At 48.0% G+C, this 27989-nt stretch overlaps 1 protein-coding gene and 1 long non-coding RNA gene across 4 annotated transcripts in view; both read right to left on the bottom strand.

Moving 5' to 3' along the window:
* The window catches only part of DCHS1 (dachsous cadherin-related 1), a 36895-nt gene extending 35106 nt beyond the window's left edge, over window positions 1-1789 (bottom strand). The window contains exon 1 of the mRNA XM_053971811.1: window positions 38-1789. Coding sequence (XP_053827786.1) covers window positions 38-1789 — 1752 coding nt within the window. The remainder of the gene's footprint in view (window positions 1-37) is intronic.
* A 21594-nt stretch (window positions 1790-23383) lies between these two features.
* Window positions 23384-27934, bottom strand: LOC128804225 (uncharacterized). 3 transcript variants are annotated; one of them, XR_008435978.1, is made up of 2 exons: window positions 27740-27934; window positions 23384-24096 (listed from the first exon to the last, which is right to left on the bottom strand). It is a non-coding gene; the product is annotated as an uncharacterized LOC128804225 (long non-coding RNA). The 3 variants fall into 3 exon arrangements; XR_008435980.1 differs by having other exon boundaries at window positions 27832-27934; XR_008435979.1 differs by lacking the exon at window positions 27740-27934 and adding an exon at window positions 26834-26934.
* Between the last annotated feature and the right edge of the window lie 55 nt (window positions 27935-27989).

Here is a 27989-nt window from a genome sequence, read left to right as displayed (position 1 = left end):
GCCCCTGCTGAGCTCTGGCCTCAATACCTGTACCTACCTGCAAGAAGCAGGTCCCAACAGGGGTGTTCTCCTTCAGGGACACATTGTAGAAGTTACTTTTGAACACTGGCTCATTGTCATTGACATCCTGCAAGGCCACGTGCACCACAGCTGAGGAAGAGAGGGCAGGAGTTCCTCGGTCTGTGGCCAGCACGGTGAGCTGAGGCTGAGGATCCTTTTCATAATCCAGTGGGGCAGCAGTGGTGATGATGCCAGTGGCAGGGTCAATGGTAAACCAGCTGGAGTGGGTGTCGCGGCCATGCAGAATGCTGTACCGCACCTCCCCATTGGGACCCTGGTCCTTGTCACGAGCTGTCACCTGCAGGACAAAGCTGCCGGGGTACACCACCTCAGGGATGCTCTGCTTGTACTCCTGCTGGTCAAAGAGCGGGGGATTGTCATTAACATCCATCACCTGCAGCACAAAGGCTGATTCTGCCCGGAGCGGGGGTGTTCCTGAGTCAGTAGCTGTCACCCGCAGATCATAGGAGTCTCTTTCTTCCCGATCCAGAAGTTGGTCCACGCAGATCAGATAGATTATATTGTCCTTGGTAGTGAGGGCAAATTTGCCATCTCCTCCCTCCAGTGTGACATTGACATTGGAATACTCTCCATAGTCGGGATCAGAAACAGAAATGCGTGCCACATACTGTCCAGGCTGGGCTCCCTCGGAGATCTGTGGGGAGCCATCCTCACTCAGAAAGATGATAGTCATGGTGGGCTGGTTGTCATTGTAGTCACGCACATGGATAGTGACAAAGGCTGTGGTGACCTCAGGATGGACAGCCTTATCCCTTGCCTGCACCACCAGCTCATGCACCTTCCTCACTTCATAGTCCAGACCCTTGTTGAGCTTGATGACTCCAGTCCGGGCATCAATGGTGAAGTATTGGTCAGGATCGCTCTGCCGTCGGTTGATCTCATAAATCACATCCCCATTGTCACCTTCATCTGCGTCGGAGGCAAAGACCTGCAGGATGCTGCTGCCAGGTTTCAGATTCTCTGAAATGAGCGTATGATAGCGGCTCTGGTTGAAGCTGGGGGCATTGTCGTTGATGTCCTGAATGGACACATCCAGTGTCATCTGGGTGCTCCGGGGCGGAGAACCCCCATCGTAGGCTTCCAGCAGCAGTGAGTATGATGAACGGTTCTCCCGATCCAGAACGTTGCTGACCACCAGGTCCAAATACAGGACCCCATTGGGTCCTCGACGTGTTTCCAGGCGGAAGGCCTGCCCCACATTCCCTCCCTTAATCATGTAGCCTTGTGTGTTCAGGAGGCCACTGTCAGCATCAAAGGCCGGGTCCAAGGGAAACCTGCTGCCAATGGGTGTGTGCTCTGGGATCTGAAAGGTGCTGTGCTGTTTGGGAAACGCTGGGGCATGGTCATTGATGTCATTCACTTGGATGTTCACTTCTACCGTGATGCCCTCTGGGGTGACAGCAATGAAGCTGTAGCGGTCCCGAGTCTCCCGGTCCAGGACACGAGCTGTTTTGATGATCCCAGTATTCTCATCTATCCCCAAGTCAGTGGAGACGCCACTGCCCTCCTGTGCTGAGATGAAATACATGTAGGCACTAGTTTCAGGGGGTAGGCCAGCACTGATGTCCCCAATGATGGTGCCAGCCGGCTGCTCCTCATCTATTTGTAGATCCAGGGTGCCCAGGACAGCAGAGCCCATCCCTGCTCTCAGGCCCCCAAGAATAAGCAGCTCCAGCAGAAGCATTGTTGACCTCTTCATCTGCTCCATGGCTGGCAACTAGCAGAGCAGAGGGTGGCTTGATCTCCTTTTCAGAGTTTGCTTTAATCCTGCCTGGAATGCAGACCAGAGGATACTGGTTAAGAGAGAGCAAAGGAAGGATAGAAAACAGCCTGGAGACGGAAGGCCTGCCAGGTACCTGCTGCCCGATCACTATGTAACGCCTGTCCCTCACAAGAAGAAAATGTGACAATATGTCAGAGCCTGCCCAGAACAAAAACCTGGGACAGCACCTGGAGTCAGCCCAGCAGCGCACACCTGACAGTGCACCGAGGAGAGCAGCTAGGACCCTGTCACAAAGGTGCTTTCTACATCCTCAGGTGCTCTTCCAAAGACTGCCCGACTGGCAGCACTGGCATTAGGTGCCCCAGAGCAGCATGCCCTGTGTCTTTAACAGCTGAATGCTCCCTGTGAGGTTCAGAGCCGTCTGCAGGAGGACACAGGTTTTTGGGCAAACAGCAGCCTTGCATCTCTCTACCCTGAAAAAAGCTGGTCTCAAATTACGAGATAGCTCAGCGAGTCACTGGTTGAGATCCTAGCCCCTACCCCCCTCTCTCCCCAGCAGTGTGCCTTTCAGGACCTCAGGGACATAGGTGCCAAAAACCCATGAAGTGCAAATCTGGTGTCCCTGGGAAGGAGCACAGAACTGGAGTGGGCTTCCATCCAGTGAACAATAAATCAAAAAGGATGTATTGCAAAGGATGTGCCCACAGCTGGGAATGCCCGGGATAAAATCAGACCATGCTCATTGTTTGGGCTGGCACGGAGATCTGTGGGTGCCCCAAGCCGGTACCATGGAGGGCGGTGGCAGTGCCGTAGGAACGCAGCGACTCCCTCGGAGCTGCCAGCTGCTCCGTCCCACACCCTCCGCTGCTCACTCCCCTCCTTTGTCTCCTTCTCGCTGCTCCTTGCTGGCTCCGGCTCCTTCCCTCCCTTTCCCCGTAACTGCATTTCATTGCAGCAGTGGGGGAGGGACGCACAGCCAGCCGCAGCTCCTGCAGCAACGCAGCCGGACACGGCAGACACGCCGGACACCCGCCCTGTGCCCGCAGGCTGCCAGCCCCTGCACTGCCCTCCCCTCCTGAGAACAGCCGGAATAACACAGCGGCCAAGGAGCTGCCGAGGAACACCGACCCCAACACCCGCTCAGCCCCAGCGAACGAGGCTTCGTGGTCTGCGGGGATGGCGGCAGCATGAGCTCACACTTGGACTCTCTTGAAAGCGTTTGCTGCTGGGCCCATAACCACACTCAGGAGCCGCTCATGTCAGATGCAGGAGCAAGAACCTCCCTGTCTTGGGGGATGGAGGTGGCTGGCAATGCCTAGTTTGGGGACTAAGAATATCAGCCCTTGACCAAAGAACTCCACGGCGGTGTTAACCCTTTCCAGGGCACATATGATGGTATTCTTGGGTCCCTTTTCCCACCTCGGATCAGCTGTCTAGATTTTTTTTTCCTGTGTAAATCCTAGGTTAGTGACAGAAACAAAATAATTTAAAAGTATTTTCTACTCATAAAGAAATGTTTACTTCAGTGGGCATCCAGTCTGAGGCCTATCCACACAGTCTGAGGTAAATCCACATGCTCTTCTTGCACCCAGCAGATGAGAACCCTCACAATATCCTAGGACCCTAAGTCAAAAGAAAATACTTTTGCACGCTGCGATTTGGGAATCTGCACCAACTCAGTGGTCTTGACAGGTCTGCCACTCTGTTGGAGCTAGTTTTAATTCCCCAGATGGAGGGGTAACTGCCTACCCCCAGAAAAGGCAGTGCTGGAGAAATGGGGTCTGAGGTAGCTTCTGTGATGAGACTGCACCATTCCAATGGTGCTCCAGATGCTCAGGTCATGGGAAGGGCCAGGGCAGAGAGTTTAAAGCCTTGTTAAACAAACAAACAAAAAAAAAAGTGTAGAAAAGCAGGTAGAGGGCCAAGATTCCCTGGGGCAACTTCAGTGACTAAGGACAGGATAGAGCTAACAGTTCTTGGGTGGTGTCTGGAAGAAATCAGGGCAAAGACATGGGGAAAAGCCCACCTGGTTCCATTAGTAATATTGCCTTGAGAAGCCAGTGAGGCTTTATGGACTGCCAGAGGGGAGAAGAGAGACTTGAAAAGCGAATCTGGGGAGTGTGAAGAGCAGCTGAGAGCACTAGCACAACCAGGGAACAAAAATTAGGGTCCCTGGGCTGGAAAACTGGTGATGAAAGCCTATATAAGCTTCTCCAGTTCTATCCTCCCTGGATGCAACTGAGTAGTTTCACAGCAAGCCTATCTTTCAGCAAAAGGTGGAACTTTACTAGACAGCACCAGTCGGAGGTAGCAGCCATCCCTGGTACCAGCAGACCCCTGTTAAAATGAGGTCTGCAGGTTTGGGTCAGAGGGAAACAGCAGTGACCTCAGTGGATGCAGAGTCACAAAATCTGAACAGCTGCTTTCAGTTAGCCGAGCTCAGTGCAGGGCTAGCTTGGCCGGTCTATGTAATGTGAGCCACACTGCCCTGCTCCCTTTCTGTCCCTCCCACCACCGGGCACCGAGATCCCTTGTGAAGAACCGCAGCAGGAGTCTCTGAAGGAAACTGCCAGGATGAGAATCTCTTCACATAGGTCTTTGAGGTCCAGAACCATGGTGACGAGGTTGACAGGAAGGGCAGCTAAAATGGACCGAGCTGCAACATCCATCTAAGCCTAGAGCTGACAGGCTGGGGCACCAGGAGAGCCCAGCCTACATGTAGTAGATGTGTGATATTTTGAAAGAAAAAAGATATGGAATTACATTGGGACCCTGTGTGCACCCTTGCCAGTGGCAGCTTGCGCCTTCTGTCAGCCATGAGAAAGGGGAAGTGGGCTCCCAGCAGCCCCAGTAGAGGAGCTGGAAAGATGGCACCCACTGTGCATGCCACAAACAGATGTCAGAGTGCTTGCTCTGCAAAGGCTTCATGAAAGCTACAGATGCTGCTGATGCCATACCCTAGCTCTGACATGAGAGGCCATGACTTGTGTAATGATGTTTTTGAGACTCCAGTCCAGAAGAGGAAGACTGTTTAATCTTTGCTGAGCACTGGTCACTGACCTGGAATATGCTTTCCTCCTGTATATTCACAGAGATTCTCTCTCTCTAGTTTCAGATCATCTGCCCTCGAAACCATGCACAGCCCTGACTTGCCTGCAGTGCAGCCTTGGGCTAACAACTCACTTCCAGCCTCTACTTAGCCTATCACTACCTACAGCCACCTCCGTGCCTCCTGGCTCTCCTACCATCTCCCACCCGGGCCTGCAGGACCAGCACCCTTCTGCTCGCTCCCAGCCTGGCCACACAGCCCCATGACCCTCCGATATGGCCCCGGGCAGTCAGAGGGGCGGTGGCACTCCTTTTCTGCGGATGCAGTTAAGTCCCTACTGCATCCTTGTGAATCCCATTTTTGTGCCACACTGGGGCTCCCCGCGGGCTCTCCTGTCTCTCAGAACGCATCTCCCACAAAGGAAAGTCTAATTAAATATTTCCGCGCTGGAGTCAATTCCCACAGTCCCAGTCTCGGGACATCCCCGCGCTGCATCGGCCCCTGCCAGATTGTGCCCATCGCCAAGGCGCTGCGGGGCCTCGCCTGCTCCCTGTACACTGGAGCCCCCGGCTGTTGGGGCTCGCTCTCCCCCGAGCTCCGGCCTCCCGGGGCTCCCCTGCCGCCGGGCCCAGCGTCCGCTGCTGCTCCCTGTCCCCGTTCCTGGCGCTCCCGGACGTCCCGCACCGGGCGGCCTCGGTGCCGGCGTTCTGCCAGCCCCGCTCCCCGCTCCGCCCGGGCTCGCAGCCCCCGCCCGGCGCCTCCACGGTTCCGCTGAGCGCCCTCCCCTCGGCGGGTCTGCCCTGCAGCGGCACCGTGAGCGCCCGGTCCCGTGCCGTGCCGTGCCGTGCCGTGCCGTGCCGTGCCGTGCCGTGCCGTGCCGCCCGGCAGCCGCCAGCGCCGGGGCCGCCGGCGAGCCCGGTCCGGCCGCGGGTCCGCGGTATTGCGCCGCCTCGGGCGCGTCCCCCCGTTCTCCCCCGCCCCCCCCCCCACCCCCCCAGCTCCATTGTCTCCGCGGCGGAGGCAGAACAAAGCGCCTGGTCCCGGTCCCGGTCCGGTCCCACCGTGCGACGATGCCACCGTGCGGGGCTCCGGCAGGGGCCGAGCCGCGGCGCTAGGACTTACACTGCCCGTCCCGTGCCGGCGGCGTTCACATCCCGCAGGGTCCGGCCCCGCCACGACGTCCCGCAGCCTCCCCGCTGCTCCGGCGCCAAGGTCTCTCCAGTACCGCCGGCCGCTCCAGTGCCCCGAGCGCTCCGGTGCTCCCCCGGTGCCGCGGCCGCCCCGGTGCGGCTGTGGCCCCGCGGAGCGCTCGGCGGCGGGTCGGCGCTGGCTCGGAACTGGCTCGGCGCGAAGGCTCCTGCTGAAATCCGACCCAGCGCCGCCCTCAGCCCCCCGCTCCCTCCACCGCCCCCCTCCCCGCCCCGCACCGGAGCGCGCCGGCGGAGCGCGGCCTCGAGGCGGCCCCGGATGGGCGAGCGGAGGTGCGGGTGGTGCTTCGGTATCACCGGGCTCCAAGGGGTCGGGGAGCAGGATCGACACGGAGAGGTAGAAAGGGCTGGACCCGGGGTACAGAAGGATGGAAGGAAGCGGTGGGTGCCGGGAGCCGGAGAAAATGGGAAGGGGTTGGCAGGAGCCAGAGCAGGAGTGGGACGGGACAGGGCAGGGAGACGGATGGGCAGGGGATGAAATGAGGCTGTGGGCGACACTGTGAGCATGTGGGGACATGATCACAGGCCATTCTTTCCTCTCTACCGCAGTTGCTTCTTCAGCACATAACCCCGAGCTCAAGTACCTGTGACCTCCCAACACCTTGACTCACATCAGGGCTCCTAAGGTCCAGGCTGGAAGATGCTCACTCAGTGTGCCTGTGCTACAAGGGACTGGGGCTCCACCAGTCTATGCCAGGGAAAAAAAAAAAAACCAAGACTGATGACTGTCCAGGCATCCCCACCAACAGCTGGCTCCTCAGCTCGGCTTGGCCACTTGGGCAGTTTTTCCCTGCTCCAGACAGGTCTCAGCAGTCTGTGTGTCTGTTGGAGCCATGCAGCCTCTAGGGCCAGTAACCATTGCTGGACCTTCTTCGATTTCTCAGTGGAGAAACTGCTGTTGACGAGGGTCTGTTGCTAAGATCATCTGCTAAAGGCCATGGCTCAGTGTGCTCTGAGATGGTCAGATGGTCCTTACAATCTTGTGCCTGTTCCAGTTTCAATAACTTCAGCCTTGACTTAGCTATCATATCTCTTATTTCTCTGACAGACCTTTAATGACATTTTGTGTAGAGTACAACAGTTCTCAGTCCCCGTGTGTAAGAAATCAGGCAAGGAAGGTGAGAGACTGGCACAGCTGAGTCAGGACCTGCTGGTCAAACTAAAGAGCAAGATGGAAACACACAGGCAGTGGAAACAGGAACAGGTATCCCAAGAGGAGTATAGGGACCTTGCCCAGCTGTCTAGGGAAGGCTGGAGCTGAACTTGGTGAGAAATACAAAGAATTATGAGAAGAGTTTCTCCAGGAATGTCAGCCAGAAAAGAAATGTCAAAGACATTATAGTCTGCTGATAAACATGACTGGCAAACTGGTAACAAAGGACAAGGAGAAGGCTGATGGGTTCAGCCACATTGGGCAGGATCATTGATCTGTTGGAGCGTAGGAAGGCTCTGCAGAGGGGTCTGGACAGACTGGATTGATGGGCTGATCAGCTGATGTATCACATTCAACAAGGCCAAGTGCTGGGTCCTGGACTTGAATCACCACAACCTCAGGCAGCATTCCAGGCTGGGAACAGAGTGGCTAGGAAGTTGGAAAAGGACCTGGGGGTGCTGGTTGACAGTGGCTAAACATGAGACAGTATGTGCCCAGGTGGACAAGAAGGCTAAGGGCACCTGGCTTCTGTCAGCAATAGTGTAGCCAGCAGGACTAGGGCAATAATTCCTCCCCTCTACTCCACGCTGGAAAGACCCCACCTGGAGCACTGCTCCCAGCTCTGGAGTCCTCTGTACAGGAAAGACACAGACCTGTTGGATTGATCCAGAGAAGAGCCCCAAAAGTGATCAGAGATCTGGAGCACTTCTGTGAGAACATGTTGAAAGAGTTGGGGTTCTTCAGCCTGGAGAGAGTGGGCTCTGGGGAGATCTTAGAGCCCCTTCCAGAACTTAAAGGGGCATGATGACAAAGATGGGGACAGACTTTTTAGCAGGTCCTCTAATGACAGGACGTGATGGTTTAAAAACAACAACAACAACAACAACAACAACAACAAAAACAAAAACAAAACAAAAAAAAAACCAAAACCAAAAAAAAAAAAAAAAAAAAACAAAAAAAAACAAAAAAAAAAAAAAACAAAACAAAACCAAAAAAAACACCCAGTAGATTCAGATTAGGTATAAGGAAGAAATTTTTATGGTGAGGGTGGGGAAACACTCAAGGTCAGGTTGAAATGGCGCTCTGAGTCACCTGATGCAATAGAAGATGTCCCTACTCATTGCAGGGGGGTTGGAGTAGGTGACCCTTAAAGGCTCCTCCAGCCCATCCCATGCTATGATTCTATTATTCAAACATTACACTCACCTTTAAGAAAGGGAATAAGGAACTCAGAGAACCACCAGTTTGTGAAGGTCATCACCACACCTGGAAAACTCAGGGACTGCATTGTCTCAGAATCCAATTCTGACCATATGGAGAACAAAGAGGCGATCAGAAATAGTCAGCACAGATTAAGCAAGCACAGATCATGCCTGAGCAGCCCAATTAGCTTCTCTGACCAAATGATTGGCTGTGTGGATGAAGGGAAAGCAGTGGCTGCAAAGTGCCTTGACAACATTGACAGCTGCTCCCACTGAGTTTTAGTTTACAACCTGAGGACATATGGTCTGAGTGAATGGAGCATTGGCTGGGCTGAAGACTGGTTGCACCTCTGGGCTGTAAAGGTAGTGATCAGTGACTCAATACAGAGATGGTGTCTAGCAGCCAACAAAATATACCAAGCACTGATTTAGGTGCCAGTATTGTTCAGTGTTTGTTGATACTCTGTGATGACAATGGAGTACAAGACTCCATGAGATGACATCCAGGAGATGACACTAGGAGGGGTCACTGAAAGGTGGCCTTTTAGTCCAAAGAGGTATCTAGAAACTCACAGAAAGAAATTAGCAGAAACCTCATGAAGTTCAATAAGGAGAAGTGCAAAGTTCAGCATCTGAGTCAGAATAACCCCAAAATTGCTACAGGTTGGGAACCATCTGGCTGAGTCACAGTCCTGCTGAAAGGAACATGAGAGTAGGGATAAGCATGGAATGAAGACTCAGTAGGATGTCCTCATTGCAAATCAGGCAACCAATTTCTCCACTACATTAGGAGAATGGTCAGCAGCAGACTGAGGGAAACAATCATCCCCCTTGAACTGGGATATTGTGAAGCCATAACTGGAATTCACCGTACATTTTTGTCTCTCCCTGTTCATGAGAGATACTGAAAAACTGTAGGAGGTAGGTAGTGGTCTGGGACACCTGATCAATTTATAATAAGACACTGAAGAAGCTGGGCTCTCTTGGTCTGATGATGCTTAAGCAGTATGGCTGTTTAACAGCATTCTGCTTCTGCCTCAAGGACAGGTTACAAAGATGATGGAACCAAATGCAGACAGTAGCACAATAACAATGACCACACACCTTGAGAGATTCAGAGTGAAAATTAGAGACTGTTTTTTTCGCTGGGACAGTAGTGTAGCACTGGAAAAGATACTAATAGAGAAGTGAATCTCATCCCCTTGCAAGTTTCCAAGGCTGATCTATCTATTATTGCTGATTGTCTTCACATAAGAGGTTGGATTATGCAATTCTGGGCACCCCTGTCAACCACAGGACTGTCTACTATGAATTGATGAATTGAATTCCATTTCTGTTATGCTACTCCTTAATAATAGCTTCTTGCTTTTATTATGTCCCAGTCACCCTCTATACTCACAATGCCTCTTGATCTTGTGTCACTAAGCTACCTTATCCAAGTACTTTTTTTTCTGAGATCTTTACTGAAAAAAATTGAAATAGAGGAGCTCTAAAACTGGCCTTGAAAAGACTGTGCATTTCCTCAAGCATAAAACTCCTAATTTACTAATATTTTTTGCCAGTCTTCCACATTTTAGAGCTTTCATGTTAATATCTGTCTTCTTCAGTTGAGTAAATAATTTCTCATGTGTTACTATAGCACTGCAGTTCAGATAGTCTGCTCAACTGAAAGGTTGATCCTGGCCCTGAAAGAGTCACTTATCAAGGTGTCTAATGTGCTATTCTGGCATAATTTGGCAAAATGAATCACAGAACATTCTGAGTTGGAAAGCATCCACAAGGACCATCAAGACCAACTGCTGGGCTTGCACAGCACCATCCCAAGAATCACACCATATGCCTGACAGTATTATCCAAATGCTCCGTGAAGCCTCTGTTAGGCTAGGTGCCATGACCATTGCCCTGGGTTCCAGTGCCCAGTCACCCTCTGGCTGAAGGACCTTTTCCTAATATCCAAGCTAAGCCTCTCCTGACACAACTTCAGGCCATTCCCTCGGGTTCTGTCACTGTCACCACAGTGTCTGCCCCTCCTCTGCCCCTCATGAGGAAGTTGTAGACAGCTTTGAGCTCTCTTCTCCAGCTGAACAGACCAAGTGCCCTTAGCTGCTCCTCACATGGCTTCCCCTCAAGGCCCTTCACCATCTCTTGCCCTCCTTTGGCGGTTCTCTAATACTTTAATATCTTTCTTACACTGCAGTGCCAAAACTTCCATACAATATTCCAGGTGAGGCCTCCCCAGTGCAGAGCAGAGTGGGATAATCCCTCCCTGGCTTGGCTGGCCATGCTGGGCCTGCTGCCCCCAGGACAGGGATGTCCCCCCCTGGCTGCCAGGGCACTGCTGTCTCAGATTCAGCTTTCTGCTGACCAAGACTCCCAGGTCTCCTTCCACAGCTCTGCTTTCCAGCATCTAATTTCCCAGTCTGTATGTACATCCAGGATGCCCCATCCCAGATGCAGAACCTGGCACTTTCCCATGTTAAACTTCATCTGGTTGGTGACTGCCCTATCCTCTAATTTGTCCAGGTCTCTTTGCAAGGCCTCCCTGCCTTCCAGGGAGTCAACAGTTCCTCCCAGTTTTATATCAACAGCCAACTTGCTCAGTATTCCTTCCATTCCTGCATCCAAGTAATTTATGAGGATGCTGAAGAGCACAGAGCCTATCACATTATGGACATGTTTTCAAATTATCATTTTCCTTTAAAATCTGCTTTGAATCCTTTATACTACTGCAAGCAATCTGCATTTTCCTAGGTCATTCCCTTCAATCCTTCCTTCAAAACCAATGATTTTGTTAGTCCTCAGCCCATGGCATTGCCTCAGATCATCAAACAACCCTCCTCTCAGACTTGCAATTGGTTCTCAAGTGCTCCCTCTATTCAAAGATAGACATTAGTGGATTCGTTTTGGTCTTCTAGTAAATTCTAGTTTACTAGATATTCTGGGAGCAGCTTTGCAAGAGAGGTGAGAACAGAGCCATATTACGTGCTTGGACATTCAGAGAGACCTTCCACAGCCATTCTGACATGTATATGTGGACCGGTAGAAAGAGGTTAAGCCGAGCTGTGCTTTGTGAGAGCAACTATGACACAGAAGCAAGGGCAAAAATACGTTATTCACCTACTCAGGGCAGACCATTACTGGTCATCATATTTAATAGGAGGTGATAAAATATAGCAAACTGAGCCCAAGCTCAGCTGAGATGAGCACAGAAAACACACTCTCCACACTGCGCTCCAAGAGTGCAGCAAACATGGTGGGATGCCATGATACCACCCCTCACAATGCTGCTTTGCCACACCACACCAACCCTGAACCCTGACTCAGGTACATCCTACCCAGCCGTGCATGTTCCTGTCCTCATCCCTAGCAGGTGGGAAGTGCTTGGGCAGTTTGGCACCTTCTTGCTCGACGGCAGCTTACTCCCAAAGCAGGCAGTGGCCACTTGGCCCATGGCATGGCAGAACTGAGGCTCAGAGGCTTCTGCTTGTGCAGGCTGAAGCCTAGCTCCAAGTCCCAAACAGGAAATCCTTCTAGGATGTGCTTAGGCTCTGATTCCCGGATGTTTGCAGCAAGCAAAGGCTTCCTCCATGCAGAATGGAGGTTAAAAATAAAATAAGGCACCTGCTAGTAACATACATGGCTGGGGCTGGAGGGAAAGTGAGGGGACAGCTCTCCCTGAGACAGGAGAAAGTCTTTTTCATGTGAGATCCCAAGTTTGCCTCTGCTATTTAGAATTCCTTTCAAAGCCGTGAAAGAGAATCCATTAAATCCATGAACAGAGAAAGAGCTGCAGGATCATTTCACCTACAAATGGAGCTGGTACCTCAACTGTGCAGCTCTGTATTCACAGCCAGTACAAGAGGAAATGTTCCTGTGAGCTGCTTCTGGATCCAACCCAACGAGAGAGTTTTGAACCTCACAGTGGAAGAGTTCTTCTGCATTCCCTGCTTGTCTAGGTGGACACAGAACTCCTGTCACACAAAGTTCTCTCAACAGGCATACTTTCCTGTGCCATAGGGGCTGTTCTTGAAGCCCTGAATGTAAGATCCTCTCCCTGGGCTTCATGTGATGGACGCTTTTAAGGTAGAGCAGGTAGAATTCAATTGGTTGATAAGAATGTTTATACTCTTGGAAATTTGGTGAAGCTCTGGCAGGTATTTTTTAAATAGCATAGTAGAGGCAGGTTTTAAACAGAAGAAGAAAGATCTAGGGCTGTCAGAGGATTCATTCCCTCACCTCAAAGAGGCTTCAGTTGAACCCAGGAACACCTGCCATACCTCGCAGATGTGCACCTAGCTAGTGCTAAAAGTCCACCCATAATGAAGATTTCATAAACTTGCCAGTCAATCTATTCAGTGCTAAATTTTATTTACTATTATTTAAACATTATTTCTTGTACTACCTGTCATGAACACTGGAAGTAGATTGTTCTCTTTGCAACTGTGCTTTACAAATCAAGGTGGTCATCGTATCTTTTCACTCTTCTCTAACCTAAATTGCCCAGAGCATTTGATCTTTTCATATGGCATTTTCTGAACCTCTCATTGTTCCCTCTGGACGTTCACAAATTTTTGTACATTCTCTGGGGTGCCCTGCACACAGTACTGGACACAGTCTGGCTGTGGGCCTGATCACAGCAAAGCAGAGCCAGAAATGTTAGTTCATGCATCCTGCAAGTCATATTCCTGTTTATACCACATCAAATGATGTTACTTTGTTTTTACAATATGCCCTCAGCTGATTAATATTCAACCTAGAGGTGCCTATAAACCAAACCGTACAGACGGTTTTTCTCTGTCTATCTGTACAGTATATTGTTCCTATTAAGCAGATAAACTTCCTACCAAGGAATAATAATAATAATAATTTTAAATTTCTGTCAATGTTTTTAGTATCTTGACTAATGACCTTCAAGGAAATATAAACTGACTAAACAGAAGGTCACAGAACAACAAGGAAATTCTGTTACTGCAGCATTAAGATGCAAACCTAATGTTCAATATTTATAAAGACTGTAGAAAACTCAGAATGGCCAGAGTCATGAGTCAGGATCCAAGGAACAAGCTTCCATGTGAGCACCTTTAGTAAGATTTTTAAAAGTAATGATTTCTAAGGATCTCTAAGAATGAAAATTTTTAGTTGTTTCAATAATAATAATGTTTCAATCTTATAATAAAGGTGTAACAGGAGACATACTGTGGATCTGTTGGAAGTTATACAAACTGAAAGGAAAGAGCAGTAGTTCAGTGGAAGGAGGAATTAATCACTAGAATAACCCTGAAAAAGACATAACAGATCCCTAGCAAAGTTGTACATCTTGGCTAATAAGGGTACTGGGCCAGCTCTTATGGACCATGCTTTTGCCCAGAAAACTTGCACCACATGACCCCTGAGATCACTTCCAACCTGGTATTCTCCAATTCTAGCAGTCTGTGGCCTTTCTCAAGAGGCAGAGTCTGTCCCAGAGCTTCTGTGATCTTTGTGATTCCCAAAGGACGTGGATAGTGCCATCCCGTCCTGGTGTCTGAACTGCCCTTTGAACCTGAGTGCTGCCTGCCCCATGAAACCCTGCCCAAAGCGATGGCTGAACTGTGCCAAACCAAGGAATCATTGTATGAGGAAAGGAAATGAGATAATGATGAGAAAGAAACCATCTAATACATGTTCATCTGTGAGCCAAGACTAAACTGAAATCAACATTTCCAGAGGGTGAACTGACTGAGCTGAGCCCTGTGCTACTGACTGCTCTACTTCCTGTACTGGCTTCTTCCACTCTCCTCCTCCGAGATCTCTCCATCCACGTTTGCAGCAGGGTGACCTCATTTGGCAGCAGTTCTGCCACTGAGCGCTGACTGAAGCGCACCGCTCTCACCGGTGCCTCTTAGAAAGCTGCTTGCTAAGGCCTGGACTTCCTCCCTGGTAGCAAACAAGTCTCCTTCTGTTCCCCTGAAAATCAGCTGGGAGGAAGCAAGATGGGGGGGTGGTTTCCGAAATGCCGTGGACTGTGATTACAGACACAGCCTCGGAATCTGCGGGCTGGGGGCAGGGGGCAGGGGCTGCGGGGGAAATCCAGGGTATTTCTGCATGAGGTGACACATGCCTTTGGTGTTCACAAACAGGTACAAGCCTGATAGCAAAGGACCCGCTGATTCCGGTGAAAGGAACAAAACAATTTTTGAATTACCCCTTCCTAAAGAACATGGCTTTTGCTTTGGAGGAGTTTTCTATATATAGTGAGGTGATTATTTCAGAATGGAAAATGTTTGTTCAGGAAGGAAAGGCTCTGAGATCAGTAGAGTCAAATCTCACCCACATGCTGCCGACTCCATTGGACTCTTCTGCCCAGCAGCAAAGACTTGTGAGAATTCTGCAGGGGTGAGGGTACTGTCCAGGGATTGCCCACTTGCACCAAATTTATCTGTGCTCAAGCTTTGGTTCAGGCTCTGGTCTGCCATGGAGTGGCAGGTCTGAAGTAAGATCTGATGATTTCTCCAGGGAAAAACAATGCAGATGGCTTGACCTTCTTTTTCCCTGACCTTCTTTTTCCCTGTGACAAACCATGTTTATCATCCACAACTGTTGCGCACTGGGATGCAATGACATCCCACAAATACTCTGGACTGCAGATGCCAACAGCAAACGGGAGCACTGCCACACTGAGGAGACAGTCTGTGCAGAATGTGCTGTGTGCATGCATCAGATACCACAAATAGGATGGGCAGTCGTCTGTGGAGAGGATCATGAACACACACAGAGACACAGAAACACAGACAGACATAGACACACAGACACAGAGACACAGACACACAAAGAAACACAGACACACATACAGACACAGAGACACACAGAGACACAGGTACACACAGACAGACAGACACACACACACACACAGACAGACACACACAGACACACATACAGGCACATAGACACACACACACAGACACACACACGGACACACACACGCAGACACGGACACACACACGCAGACACAGACACACATACAGACACACACATACAGACAGACAGACAGACACACAAACACACAAACACACACACACACACAGACAAGGACCGCCAGCCCAGAGCAAGGCAGAATGAACTGGTATGGTGCAGCTCCATCTTGTGGGAGTTTCTGAGTTTCTGTCGGACACAATGCTGATCTCAGGAATATTAGCTATCTGTGGTGTAGCATTGCTTGTGAGACCCAGACACTGACCAGTGCCTGCTAAACATATTGTGTTTGAGCTATTTAAAAAAACCCAAAATAACAGATTGCTACCTTGCAGTTTAAGATACCATGATGCACATAATCTGACAAACATGTGACCATTAGGTAACATCACATAATCCAATCCAAGTCACAATCCCAAAACATCCCCTAGGTTAAAAGTGCACATATGAGCCTATCATTCACTTTAAAAGTTACTCAGTCCTCCAGGTTAAATCCCAGCCCTGTTGCTCCTCCAACAACAGAACCAGGCTACAAACCACTACTTTGCTGATCCTGTTTTACACAACCTTAAGGGCCATAACTAATGCAGAAGAAGAAAATTTGGCTTATGAGTCAATTTAATGATTTAATTGTCCAGAAATAACTCGGGCCACTGAGACGTGCTGTGAGATGAGAGAAGGGACAGGTGATTCAGGGGGAATATAGAGGTGTTATCCAAGCAAGAAGAAAAGGGATAGGGAAAACCCAAGCCCACGTGGAGTCAAATATGGCAAGAGATGCGAAGTGCAGTAAGAGAGGCTTCTGCAGATATGTCTGTAGCAACAGGAAAACTAAGGAAAACATGGACCCACGACCAAAGGGGGCAAGCACCCCCGTGCTGAAGGACATGGAACAGCAGCCTCCAGGGACTGCAGGCCTCTGAGACCAAAGAGAGCAAGGACTATATACCTTCAGTGTAGCAGACTGACATAGGGACCACTTCTAACAGAGACCTGAAAGGATGCACCCATGGGTGGTGAGGGAGCTGGGAACATCAGTGTGAGGCCACTCATGATTTTCTTTGAGAGGGCCTGTGATGAAGGGAGGCTCCTGACAGCCAGAAGAAAGCAAATATCACTCCTATCTTCCAGAAGAACAAAAAGGAGGATCCAGGGAACTACAGGCCAGTCAGTACAGGCCAGTCAGCCTCACCTCTGTCCCTAGAAAGGTGACGGAGTAAACCTTCCTGAAAAGCATTTCCAAACACAAGAAGGCACAAAGGTGATTGGGAGCAATTAGCAAAGATTTTAGCTTAGTTGGTGAGAGCATGGTGCTAATAATGCCAAGGTTGTGGGTTCAACCTCTGTACAGACCATTCACTTAAGAGGTGGACTTGGTGATCCTTGTGGGTCCTTTCCAGCTAAGAATATTCTGTGATTTATAAAGAGAAAATTATGCTCAAATAACCCAATAGCCTCCTACAAGGAGATGATTTAGGGTAGGAGAGGAGATCAGCAGATGTTGGTGGCTCAGCTTCAGTAAGGCTTTAGTCAGGAAGGATAATCACAGACACAATTCCTCAGTGATTTGGATTGAAAGGAACTTAAAAATCATCTAGCTCCAGCCCCCCTGCCATGGACAGGGGCACTTTTCACTAGACCACGTTGCTCCATCCAAACTGGCCTTGAACTCTTCCAGTAACCATATGGGTTAAACCCTTCTCACGTCATCTTTATGAACACCTGCATGGGATGATTTTTCCTCCTTTCATTTAAATTGAATGACACCTTAGGTAACTGCAGAGAATGTCAGTCCCACAGCTAGTGCAGAGTCACTGATTTTAAAGCCAGGGTGTTAGTTATCCTTCAAAGTTTTCTTTTTTTCCACAAGCGGTAGTGTAATTTTATATTTAACATTTCAAAGTTTGTTATACTCTTCTATGATATTCTATTTGATGACCAAGAACAGGGTCCTATCTATTACTCAGGATGGAAGTCTTTGGCAGCCACTAATTTGCCATGGGATCACAAACTCACAAAGCAGACAAGGTACAATTTCCAGTCTATAGCATTTATACTTGCCTGCCTTACAAAATCTAAACACTTTCTAGAAGCTCATCAGGCAATACTATAAAACCTCTCTGACGGGCTCTACTGGCTGTGTCCATGAAGTGAGGGATACAGTAAGAAAGGTGTAAAAGCTGAGGCATATCTGTAAATCAAATTATATAATGCCAAGTATCTTCAAGTAAGTAGATCTGCTTCCAAACAATAAATCCTCCTCACATGGTCTTTCTAAAAGAATCAGGTCAGAGAGAATTGAACCCTGATAACTGACCAAACAAGCCAGAAATTTATTTTGTCAGTTGATGGCCCCATCAACACTCTGATTCCCATTCTGTATTTTTACAGTCTGAAATTGCAACCAGTTTTGCTTGTGTAGTTGTTGCTGTTGTTGAACTGAGGCCCAATACTCTGCTGCCCTTGGCTAAGGCATCAGACTTCCCTGTATGAGGAACTACCTGATAAAGGTAATAGAGAGAAACCTAGAATCCACAGAAATGAAGAGGCTGATTTCTGTACCTCAGAAGCATGTTGTTAACAGCACGGGTGTAAGGAGGGTGTGGAAATGCTCATTTTTCTGATGGAAACAATTTGATTCTTACATTGTCTCTGCATTCCAGAATGGACAGAATGGGCATGCATAACTGCAGCAGTTGATAATGGAAGCAATTTTTAATCAATTCTACCATATTAGAAATATTTGGTATATAAATATATAAATATAAATATCCAATGCAGTAGATATATTTAGGGAAGATTTCTTAAAAAGTGTTTTGAACAATTACCAGTCTTTTAGATTGAATGTAACAGAGTGCAAAACTGTCCTGGATGCAATCTTATAAAACAGACCAATTCAGATCAAAAGCGGGATACATAATTTAACAGCCTAAGTAATTAACAATATGAGCAACTTAACTAACAATGTTGTAAATTTCTGGTGACTGGAAACTTCTCAGTGAAAACATGCATGTGAGGGGCTTTGCTTTGGGTTTCTTTTTGGTTTAATTTTTTGTTTGTGTTTTGGTGGGTTTTGTTTGTGGGTTAGGGTTCTTTTTTTCCCCTAATATATGTTATTAAATCAAGGAAAAGATTACTCAGTGAAGTTCTATGACATGTGTTTTACAAGATGACTGTCCAATTCACAGTACTCTTTCTGTCGGTTTGGGATTTGTGACTGCTAGCAACTGCATCGCTGAGTCATTTAAATCCTGAAGATAAAACCCACAGTTATATGTGTGTTTAGACTGTAGATCTTATGATTTCAAGACATAATTAAACAAAAGGGTCAAGAAAATTCAAGGATTAGAGTTTTTCAAGGATAAGAATATTCAGTGAAACATTATCATGGATTGCAAACAAAAAACCCTTAACCTTAATTATGTGAACATGTCTCTGCTATGTCAAAATCCACCCTCTTTTAGTTTAAAACCATTATTCCATGTCCTGTCACTACAGGCCTTGGTAAAAAGTATCTTTGTTGTTCTCATAAGCCCCCTTTAAGTATTGAAAAGCTGTAACAAGGTGTCCTTGGAGCCCCCTCCTCTCCTGGCTGAGCTCCCCCAGCTCTCCCAGCCTGTCCCCACAGCAGAGGGCCTCCAGCCTGGGACCATCTCCGTGGCCTCCTCTGGGCTCCCACCAGCAGCTCCACGTCCTTCCTGCTGGTCCCCAGAGCTGGAGGCAGTCTTACCTGGGCAGAGAGGGGAGAATCACCTCCCTGGAGCTGGCCCCAGAACTGATGGATTTTCTGGGCTGCCAGCACACACGGCTGGCTCACAGCCAGTGTTCCATCCACAGGTATCCCCCGTCTTGGCAGGACTGCCCTCAATCTCTCCATCCCCAGCCTCCACTGGTACTGGTGGTTGTCCCACTCCAGGTTCTGTGGTTCTTTAATGAAGGCAAAATCTGATCTTAAGCAACTGAACATTCTCCATTCATCCTGGATCTGACAAACCTGAAAAAGTGTTCAAAGTAAAATCACGTGAGCAGGGAGCACAACAGTAGAGGAATCAGAAAAATTTGTGTTGTTTTTTAATCTGAGCAGGGAGGTTCAGATGACATTAGGAAGCATTTCTTTAACAGAAAAGCTGGTCAAACACTGTAACAGACTTTCTAGAGAGATGGTCAATGCCCCAGGCCTGTGGCTATTTAAGAGGCATTTGAACATTGCCCTTAATGCCTTAAAGCTTTAACTTTTGGTCACCCCTGAAGCAGTTGAGCAGTTGGATTAGATGATCCTTGCACATCCCTTTCAAGTGAAACTATTCTATTCTAATATAGAATAAGAATAATATCCTCTGGTTTCATTACTGTCAAAGGACTCTTCTTAGCACCTTCCCAGGTCTGTTCCACCCCGTGTCCAGGTCTGCACTTAGAAAGGCTACATATCCAACATCACCGACCTGAGGAGCCCTGGGACCTGCAGTGGCTTCAGCAGCCTCTGTCACAGCCATGGTAAACAATGAACAATATGCAGCTTTTAGAATTGGGTGATTGTGAGAAACATTATCCTTCACCTGTATTACACACTACTGCAGATCTTTGTTTTATTTGTACAATTGATAATTTCTCAAATAAAGAAGCAAAACATAAGGGTTAAGTGTTGTTTACAGAAAATTAGCATGTCTCACCGCACTTACTTTGTGCCTGAGTGATGTTGTGCATCACAGGTTTTATGTTCACTCCTGCTGTAGCCTGTAGCCTTGGAGACTGAGATACAGAGCCCATCATGCTGCAAAGTCACTACTTGTTGTACAAACACCACCTACAAACTTCATCTTCCCCTCTAGAGCAAATAATTAGTCACATAAACTATTTGAAATTCTAAGCTTGAAGTCCTTGGAGTGTGTTACTTGAGATTGCAATAACAAAATAGGTAAGAAATTTCTGCATTAGTGATGGGGAGAAGAAAGAGAAAAATGAAACAAGGCAAAGAAAAAGAAGAGGTTATCTCCTGTTCCTTTCCTGTGGGAGGAAGCAGAGAGCTCTTACAAAGAAACAACTGAGCACAGGAGGAGGAAAGAGTTTGAGGAATGAGCTAAAACAGGTCAAATCCACCTGAAATGAAGGACAAGGAAATAAGCCGAACTTTGAACCTTCCCATTTTAATTTAGGAAGATGGCAAAGTGAAAGTGGGAGGAACCAGTGCAAGAGGTGAAGGAGATCCTAGACGTCTTTAAAGGCTGAGGATTTTCAGGGTTTAGATTGTAATGGAAGAGAAGGAAAAAATTAATCAAGGGTAGAGAACATTAGAGCATGAAGAGAATTAGTCAGTGGAGAAGTGTGAGCCATGGCTGAGCAGAAAAAGAGAAAGAGCCAGAAACTGAAAAAAGAAAGGCTGGCAGGGTGGACCTGGTGACAGCAACACTAAAAAGTTGAACACAGCACTGCTCTGAAGAGAAGATGAAAGGAAGCAGGGTAGAGGGAAAGACAGCAATGGAAAAGCAGCAGTACAGCACTCCCCTGGCACCTGACTCAGTTCAAACTACATAAGGTATCAATTTAGACCTGAGAAATGTCAAATAAACGCATTGAAGCTGCTAAAGGACTCAGGATGTAGACAGGGACACCATGAAGGTGCCAGAGACAGATCAATTTCTTACAAAGTGCATTTCAGAAACACCAGGAAAAAGCAAGGTGATATTAAAATCAGCAAAACGACCAGTTGAATAGGCAGAAAAGGTGGAAGGAAATATGAATCAAATTAAGGGGGACAGAAGGAAGCAGCAGCTTTTGCAAATGGATGCAGAATTTAAATTTATACTTACCATGTGAAAACAAAAACATGGCAGAGAAAGGAACTAGCAAAGGCAATGGGAACCACTAACAGATGAGGGTAACAAGATGGAAAAATAGCATCAGCAAGATGGGAGGAATAAAAAAAGTAAGAATGGTATATAAACAAGAACCCTCCCTCAAAACATTTGAAAAATACTAACCAGACAATTTTCATGGTATGACCTCAGGGTGCACGACTGTACCAGAGAAAAAATGCCCAATTGCAGGGGAAGGCATAAAAATTGAGACTAAATAGAATTTCAAGAATGGATTCCTAAGGGTTTGTTAAATTATGGGAGAGGGCAGAGAAAGTACTAGAAATTATAAGTACGTATTAACAGTCCATAAAGCTACAAATTTATGAAAAATGTATAAAAAGCAAAAATCTTTAGGCATCACTCCAGCAAGGACTCTTTCTCACAGGACAAGAACGTGCTCCATTGCTGCAGTCCCCCTCCATGTGACAGACTGGATCAGGACTGTTTATCAAGCCCTGCAGCTGCCAGCAAACTGTCTGCTCTGCACCGGTGGCAGAAAATTAAAACCTTCCTTGATGCTGCTTTCTCCTCTCAGAATAGAAAGTGCCTTCCTCCCCATTATGAAACCCATTCCCAGCCCAGAACAAAGACTGGAAGTTTCTGGCAACTGCAGATCTCACCACAAGAAAGCAGGGGCCAGCACAATTTACACTGTTTCCTCCCTTGCCATCCATGTGTGGGGCCCCAAAGTGATGACACTATGGCTCAGATGCTGTAAGGCCAAACTCCTAGACCAGAGACTCCCTGGAGACTGGGTAGATATCTGTGTCAGGTTAGGAGATCCTGGAAGCAGCAATAACAGCAGGATGAAACTGTGAGAAGATGTTGCAGAACTGGGAGCCAGAACACTGGAGAAGGACTCTGTTCTAGTCCTGTCCATCTAAGCCTCCTGGGAATAAATGGGTATGTGTGATTCTGGTTTAAACATCATGTGGATGGGGAATTCTAACTTGGGGAAAGCAGTACTATGTCTGCTGACAAACATTACAATATTGGTGATCTTTGAAACATCAGGAAGTTGGTAAGAAATAATGTCAGTTGCCAGCAGAGTAGATGCATCATGTGGCTGGGAGCTTGACAAAATCTGCTCACAGTCCAAATACAGATTGGATTTCGTTTTCTGAAAGTCTTGTTGTAGATCCATACTAGTCAATTTTACAACCATTTTACAACTGAAGAGCCCTCAACCTCTGAATACAGGGGAGACCTCAAATCACAACTCCTTTCAATGTCTAACCAAGAGGGGTTTGAAATGCTGATCCCAGAACACTGACATTCTGCCAGTAATCATTTTTAATGAAATAAACGTAAGTAATGCCAATCCTTCTTGCAGTTGAACTAGATGAATATTGGTCTCTTTCAACTGTTCTATTCTACTTTTCATATATGCTTCAAAACACCTTTTGGTCTAGCTGTCTCATTAAAGTGGGACCTCTGCTTTGTCGGTCACCTAATGCAATCACTAATTCCTTTAATTCCTGCTTTCCAAGACACAGACACCAATCTGTACCCATGAAGTGCTCTGTGGCACTCTCCTGGAAACAGCCCTACTGCTGACAATCATCTATTGGAAAAGCAGCAACAGAGTTTAAGTGAGAAGTTGATTAATCACTGATCAGCATTTAATCAGCTCTTCATGTACTACTGACAAATGTCTCACAGACATCAGTTTTCTCCAATGTGACAAAAAATCCTTTTTTTTCCTTCATGCTTTTCCCCTTGGAGGTATGAAATTTGGTCTTATCCCCATTTTACAGATAGGGAATTGAGACAGAGGTGAGGAGGAAACAATGGAAGAGCCAGATTTTTGAAAGCTTTCAAGTCACCAAAGAAACTGTGAAACAGTCAGTGTGTAACTTGTGCATTTGGAGAGAAGAACAAGGCAGGGTCGTTACCTCTTAAATACAAATGAAGCTCTGAGAGGCTTGAATCTGCTGATCAAAGCAGCTGCAGGAACAGCACCCCAAACACCAGGTCCCTAAACACAGGCATAAAGGTTACTTTTGGAACTTCAGCTTCCCTCAGTGGAAGTTAAAGGCTTCTGTCTTGCTCAGTAACTCTTTGAAAATGTCCACGCTGTGCAATAACTCAAACTGCAGTTCGGCCTGTACAGATGATGCCTAGAGAGGCAGACCTAGAACAGAGGCTGACTCTTTGACTCTTCAAAGGAATAAAGTAGGCATTTATTAAAAGGACTTTAAAGGATGCACCTTGGGCAATACAAGAGCCTGGCTGTGGCTACACCCAAGATGGACTCAGAGTCACAAGTTTTCACACTTTTATAGGTTTTGGTCCATTTCCATATTGGGGTTAATTGTCCAGTTACAGCTCCAAGTTATGAGGTCCCATCCTCCCAGTTTGCTCTCCTCAATTCCCTGCTGCTTACACCTTTTGGAGCTGAAGCTGCAGAGGCGTCCTTGGTTTTGGGGCTGGAAAAGGATTATTTTGTGTGACTGAACTGCGAGGAGAACTTGCTGACAATTGATATGAAGTTCCGTGTTATACACTAAGGCAGTACAGAATCTGGAAAATATGAAATCTAAAACTTAAGGCATCACAGAGAGAAAAAGTAAATTGATCCAGTGTTTCAAGGTCTCTGAACAGCACAGACATACCTGCAACACAGCAGCACATGGAGTGTCAGTTTATCATGAGTACCATGCTAATGGTACAATCCATGTTTATTCACAAAACGCAGAGAATCACTGAATGTAAATGCAACTGATATGTTTGGTAATGTATCCTTAAAATAGGGAAAGCAGCAGGTAGCACAGGAGCTCTGTCGTAGGTGAGCAGATGAAGAGTGCTCCCACTGAGCAAAAGGAAGGCAGGTGGAGCTCGGCATCCCTTGATGTGGAGCTTGAGAGTGTCCTCCTGCAAAAAGACATAATTTTCAAAACTCTAGTAATTTTTCCAAAATTGCTGTTTCCAGCAGTGCCTAAAGTCAAGCTCTTGTCCTTCAACATGAACTGGATAACACAACTTTACGAAGTTCTAAATTACTAACGCATAGATTTTAAAAGACCACAATATTGCATAAGATTAAAAAGGGAAGCAAAATATCCTGGGATAGCAATGTATCTCCACTGGTGGTATTCCAAACAGGCATAAATTACATTTCTTGGAAATGTACATTGGCTGTAGAGTTAATGGCAGTCATCATTCCCCCTGATAATGTGTGGCCAACCCTTCCATTATTCTGTCCAGGGCTGATACTGTAGAATTGAACAATTTCACAAGACATGTCATTTTCATCCTATAAATATTAGCACACTGGTACTTCCCCCGGATCTTCTGGTCAAAGTTATCTGTAAAACACGAACAACAGAAAAACAAACTCCATCTTCAGCATTCTTGTTTGCCACATCTCCTCAAGTGCTGATTCACAAATCTACATCATTATACCACCAGTGCAAAACCTATCCCTCCAGGCTAGCATTCCAGCACATCCATATCTCACTTCCTCCTCCTCTACTGCAGTCTCCACAAGGCAATAAAACAAACCACTCTTGAAAGTCCTCACAACTGTTTCCTGCACTTCCTAACTTCTGTGATAAGACAGAGGATGATTGTTTCTTCCCTCCACTTCTGACATCACTGCCATTATATCTAAGGATATCTTCTAAAATTCCTTTCTATCACTCTTTTTGATGGAGACAAGATTCCAGTGAACATCAAAGAATGAGAAAAATCACAGTTTTTTCCTGGACAGTGATGGCTTTTTTTTGGAGATGTTTACATTCTTAACAATGACCAGGAAGCAAGTCTCCTGTGACCAAGTTCCTGTGATTGCTTTCAGTGATCAAGGCCAGGTGGATGGGGTTTTAAGCAACTGGGTCTAATGAAAGATGTCCTTGTCCACCCCGTGTCAGAGGGGTGGACTAGATGATTCTTAAAAGTCTCCTCCAACCTAAACTATTCTGTGATTCTGTGACTGTATCTTATTTTATTACTCACAGTCTTTTTGATGACACAGATGTACTTTGTGCAGTGTTTATACTGTACACTCACAACTTCCATGTGCATAACTCACAAGTTGTGTTGCTTAGCTCTGTATTTTACTGCCCTTAGCTAGACAAGGTCTTGCCCCATCACTGAGGCCTCTCTGTGACATTACATTACAATAAAATGATTGAGATCCGAGGCTCAAACCATATGTTCTCCCAGATCAAAATCTTACCACATTGTCCTGGACTGTCAGATGAATCCAGCCCTCTACTCTTGCAGTAATGGGGAACAACAGGACAATATCCATAATGCTACAACCAAGTATTTTAGGTAGCAATGCTTCGACAGCACAGCCCTCCTGCTTAGGAAAATACAGATCTGTAACTGTTTCCCAGGTGCAAGCCCATACAGACACTATGCTGATAATCAACTGATAACCTTCAGCTTGCACCTGAGTGGTTGAGAAAGCAGAACAGGAAAGGGAAAATAGAGGATCAGAAGTACACATCTCGAGTTGGTGAGTCAGCCTGTAGAGAGACTCGGACTTCCTTGGTTCACCTGGAATTGAAGTGCCTTCACCCTATGGGTACAGAGTGCCCATCTGTGGGGACAATACCACCCATTCTCCCCTGTCCTTGAGCAGTGCTGGCATGTCCCTGCCAGGCTGGGCAGCCTGGCTGTGACTCTCTGGAGTCTCCCTGCTCCTCCTTTGGGGTTCTCTAACGTCAGCTCTGAGGTCAGGTGTGCAGGGCCCTCTCCAAACACAAGGGACTATAGATAGCTGCTGCAGCAGATGCTTTTCATTGTGCACCTCCCCTTCTGCACCCAGTGCGGGTGGGAGCATCATGGGGCCCCCGTGCTGCCCTGCTACATGTTTTCTGTTATTTGGGGTGAGCTGCGCATTCCTCACATGATTTGAGTGTCATGCAGAGCCCTGGGGGGATCCTTCGAGGAGTGGGACACACAACAAGAAGTCTGGAGGAGATTTTTACCTATGACAGCAATCAGGCCACAAAACACCTTTCCAAACTATGAAGGACATAGAAACAAAAGGAGGCCCATCTTCTTTCAAATGAGAGCCTGATAAAGTTGTGAGTGATTACAGGATTTTGTATCTGTGAGAGCTAAGGATCAGACACTCACAGACCCAAGAAGGGCTGCACACTGCCTTCTCATCCTTTAACATGGAAATCTGACCCACACTCCCTTCCTGGAGTGCAAATGTGGTACCTTGTGTGTGGTACCAAAGGAAAGTAATCTCCCAGACTGCTCCGCCCCCATCCCCAAAACAATTTGGGTCTGTGTTAAACCCAAGATGCCCAGTTCATGTTTCAGTGTCAGCTCAGTTTCCACAGAATATTGTTATGGATATAGAAACACAGGACTGAAAGGACTTCTGGGATGGCTGGAGGCACTGACCTCAGTGGCCGTTCCCCAACTTGCTGCCATGCAATTTATTCCATCACAAATTTCAGGCTGCCAGTGTAATTGGAAATCCTGCAGGTTCTGAAGGACCAGCAGGACAGGCTAGCATTCCCTGTAAGTTTTAACCCATAACTAAAGCAAAATATAATTTCCAGATCCATAGCTCTGCTATGACAAGATCAACAAAATCATGAACAGTTAGGAAAAGGGAACTTGAACGAAAGGGATGCCTTCATACCTGCAGGAACAGAACACGCATCTAGAATACAAACAGAAATATAGGAGATCCCGTAAGGTTCTGCATCCTGTGCTGTAACTGTGGCCACTGTGCTGGCTACCTCAGAATCTACCAGGAATCACCTGGAAAGCAACACTAATAAAATACATGTCAGAGAAACTCTTCCATGTGGTCGTTGGTTAAATCTAGCACTGCGCTGAGGACTGAGCCTTATGATCCCAGTAATAAATATACATACTGACCACTCACTTTAAAAGTGACACTTTGAGACTGTAATTTATTTAAAGCAAAATACACTAATTTGTGGGTTGCAAAATGTGTAGAGACACTGAATAGAACAACGGCTGAATAGACTGAATAAAGTACTACTACCACTACCAACAGACTACCACCGCTCTCTGTAACTCCCAGTAAAAATCCCGAAGAGCAACACTCACCACGGCCTCTGCCCACCTGTCCTCAGCACACCTGCCTGGGAACGCAGCTGTGTCCCCAACACAGCCGTGCAGCCACCAGTGCCACCCCGCCCCGAGCGCAGCTCAGGGGCAGAGCCCGGGCCGAACCGCCAAGGGTGCCCCTGCACCGAGCCCTGCGCCCCCGCAGCCCGCTCACCGCGCCGGGGCCGCCCGGTGTCCGGGGCGCTCCGTGCCCGGTGCCCGGTGAGTTCCGTGCCCGGTGCATTCCATGCCCGGTGCCCGGGGCGTTCCGTGCCCGGTGAGTTCCGTGCCCGGTGCATTCCATGCCCGGTGCCCGGGGCGTTCCGTGCCCGGTGCGTTTCACGCCCGGTGCGTTCCGTGCCCGGTGCGTTCCATACCCGGTGCCCGCTGCCCGGTGAGCTCCGTGCCCGGTGCGTTCCATACCCGGTGCCCGCTGCCCGGTGAGCTCCGTGCCCGGTGCGTTCCATACCCGGTGCCCGCTGCCCGGTGAGTTCCGTGCCCGGTGCGTTCCATACCCGGTGCCCGCTGCCCGGTGAGCTCCGTGCCCGGTGTGTTCCATACCCGGTGCCCGCTGCCCGGTGAGCTCCGTGCCCGGTGCGTTCCGTCTCTCTCCCGACGAGCGGCGCCGCCCGAGGCCCCCGCACCGGTGGGAGGCACCGGCAGTGCCGGGCGGCCTCGCGAGGGGGCGCGCGATCCGCGCTCTCTGCGGCCGGCGCTGC

This window comes from Vidua macroura, chromosome 2 (assembly GCF_024509145.1).
Source record: "Vidua macroura isolate BioBank_ID:100142 chromosome 2, ASM2450914v1, whole genome shotgun sequence".
Classification (NCBI taxonomy): domain Eukaryota; kingdom Metazoa; phylum Chordata; class Aves; order Passeriformes; family Viduidae; genus Vidua; species Vidua macroura.
The sequence above is the reverse complement of the archived record's forward strand: the minus strand, read 5'-3'. Positions and strand labels throughout refer to the sequence as shown.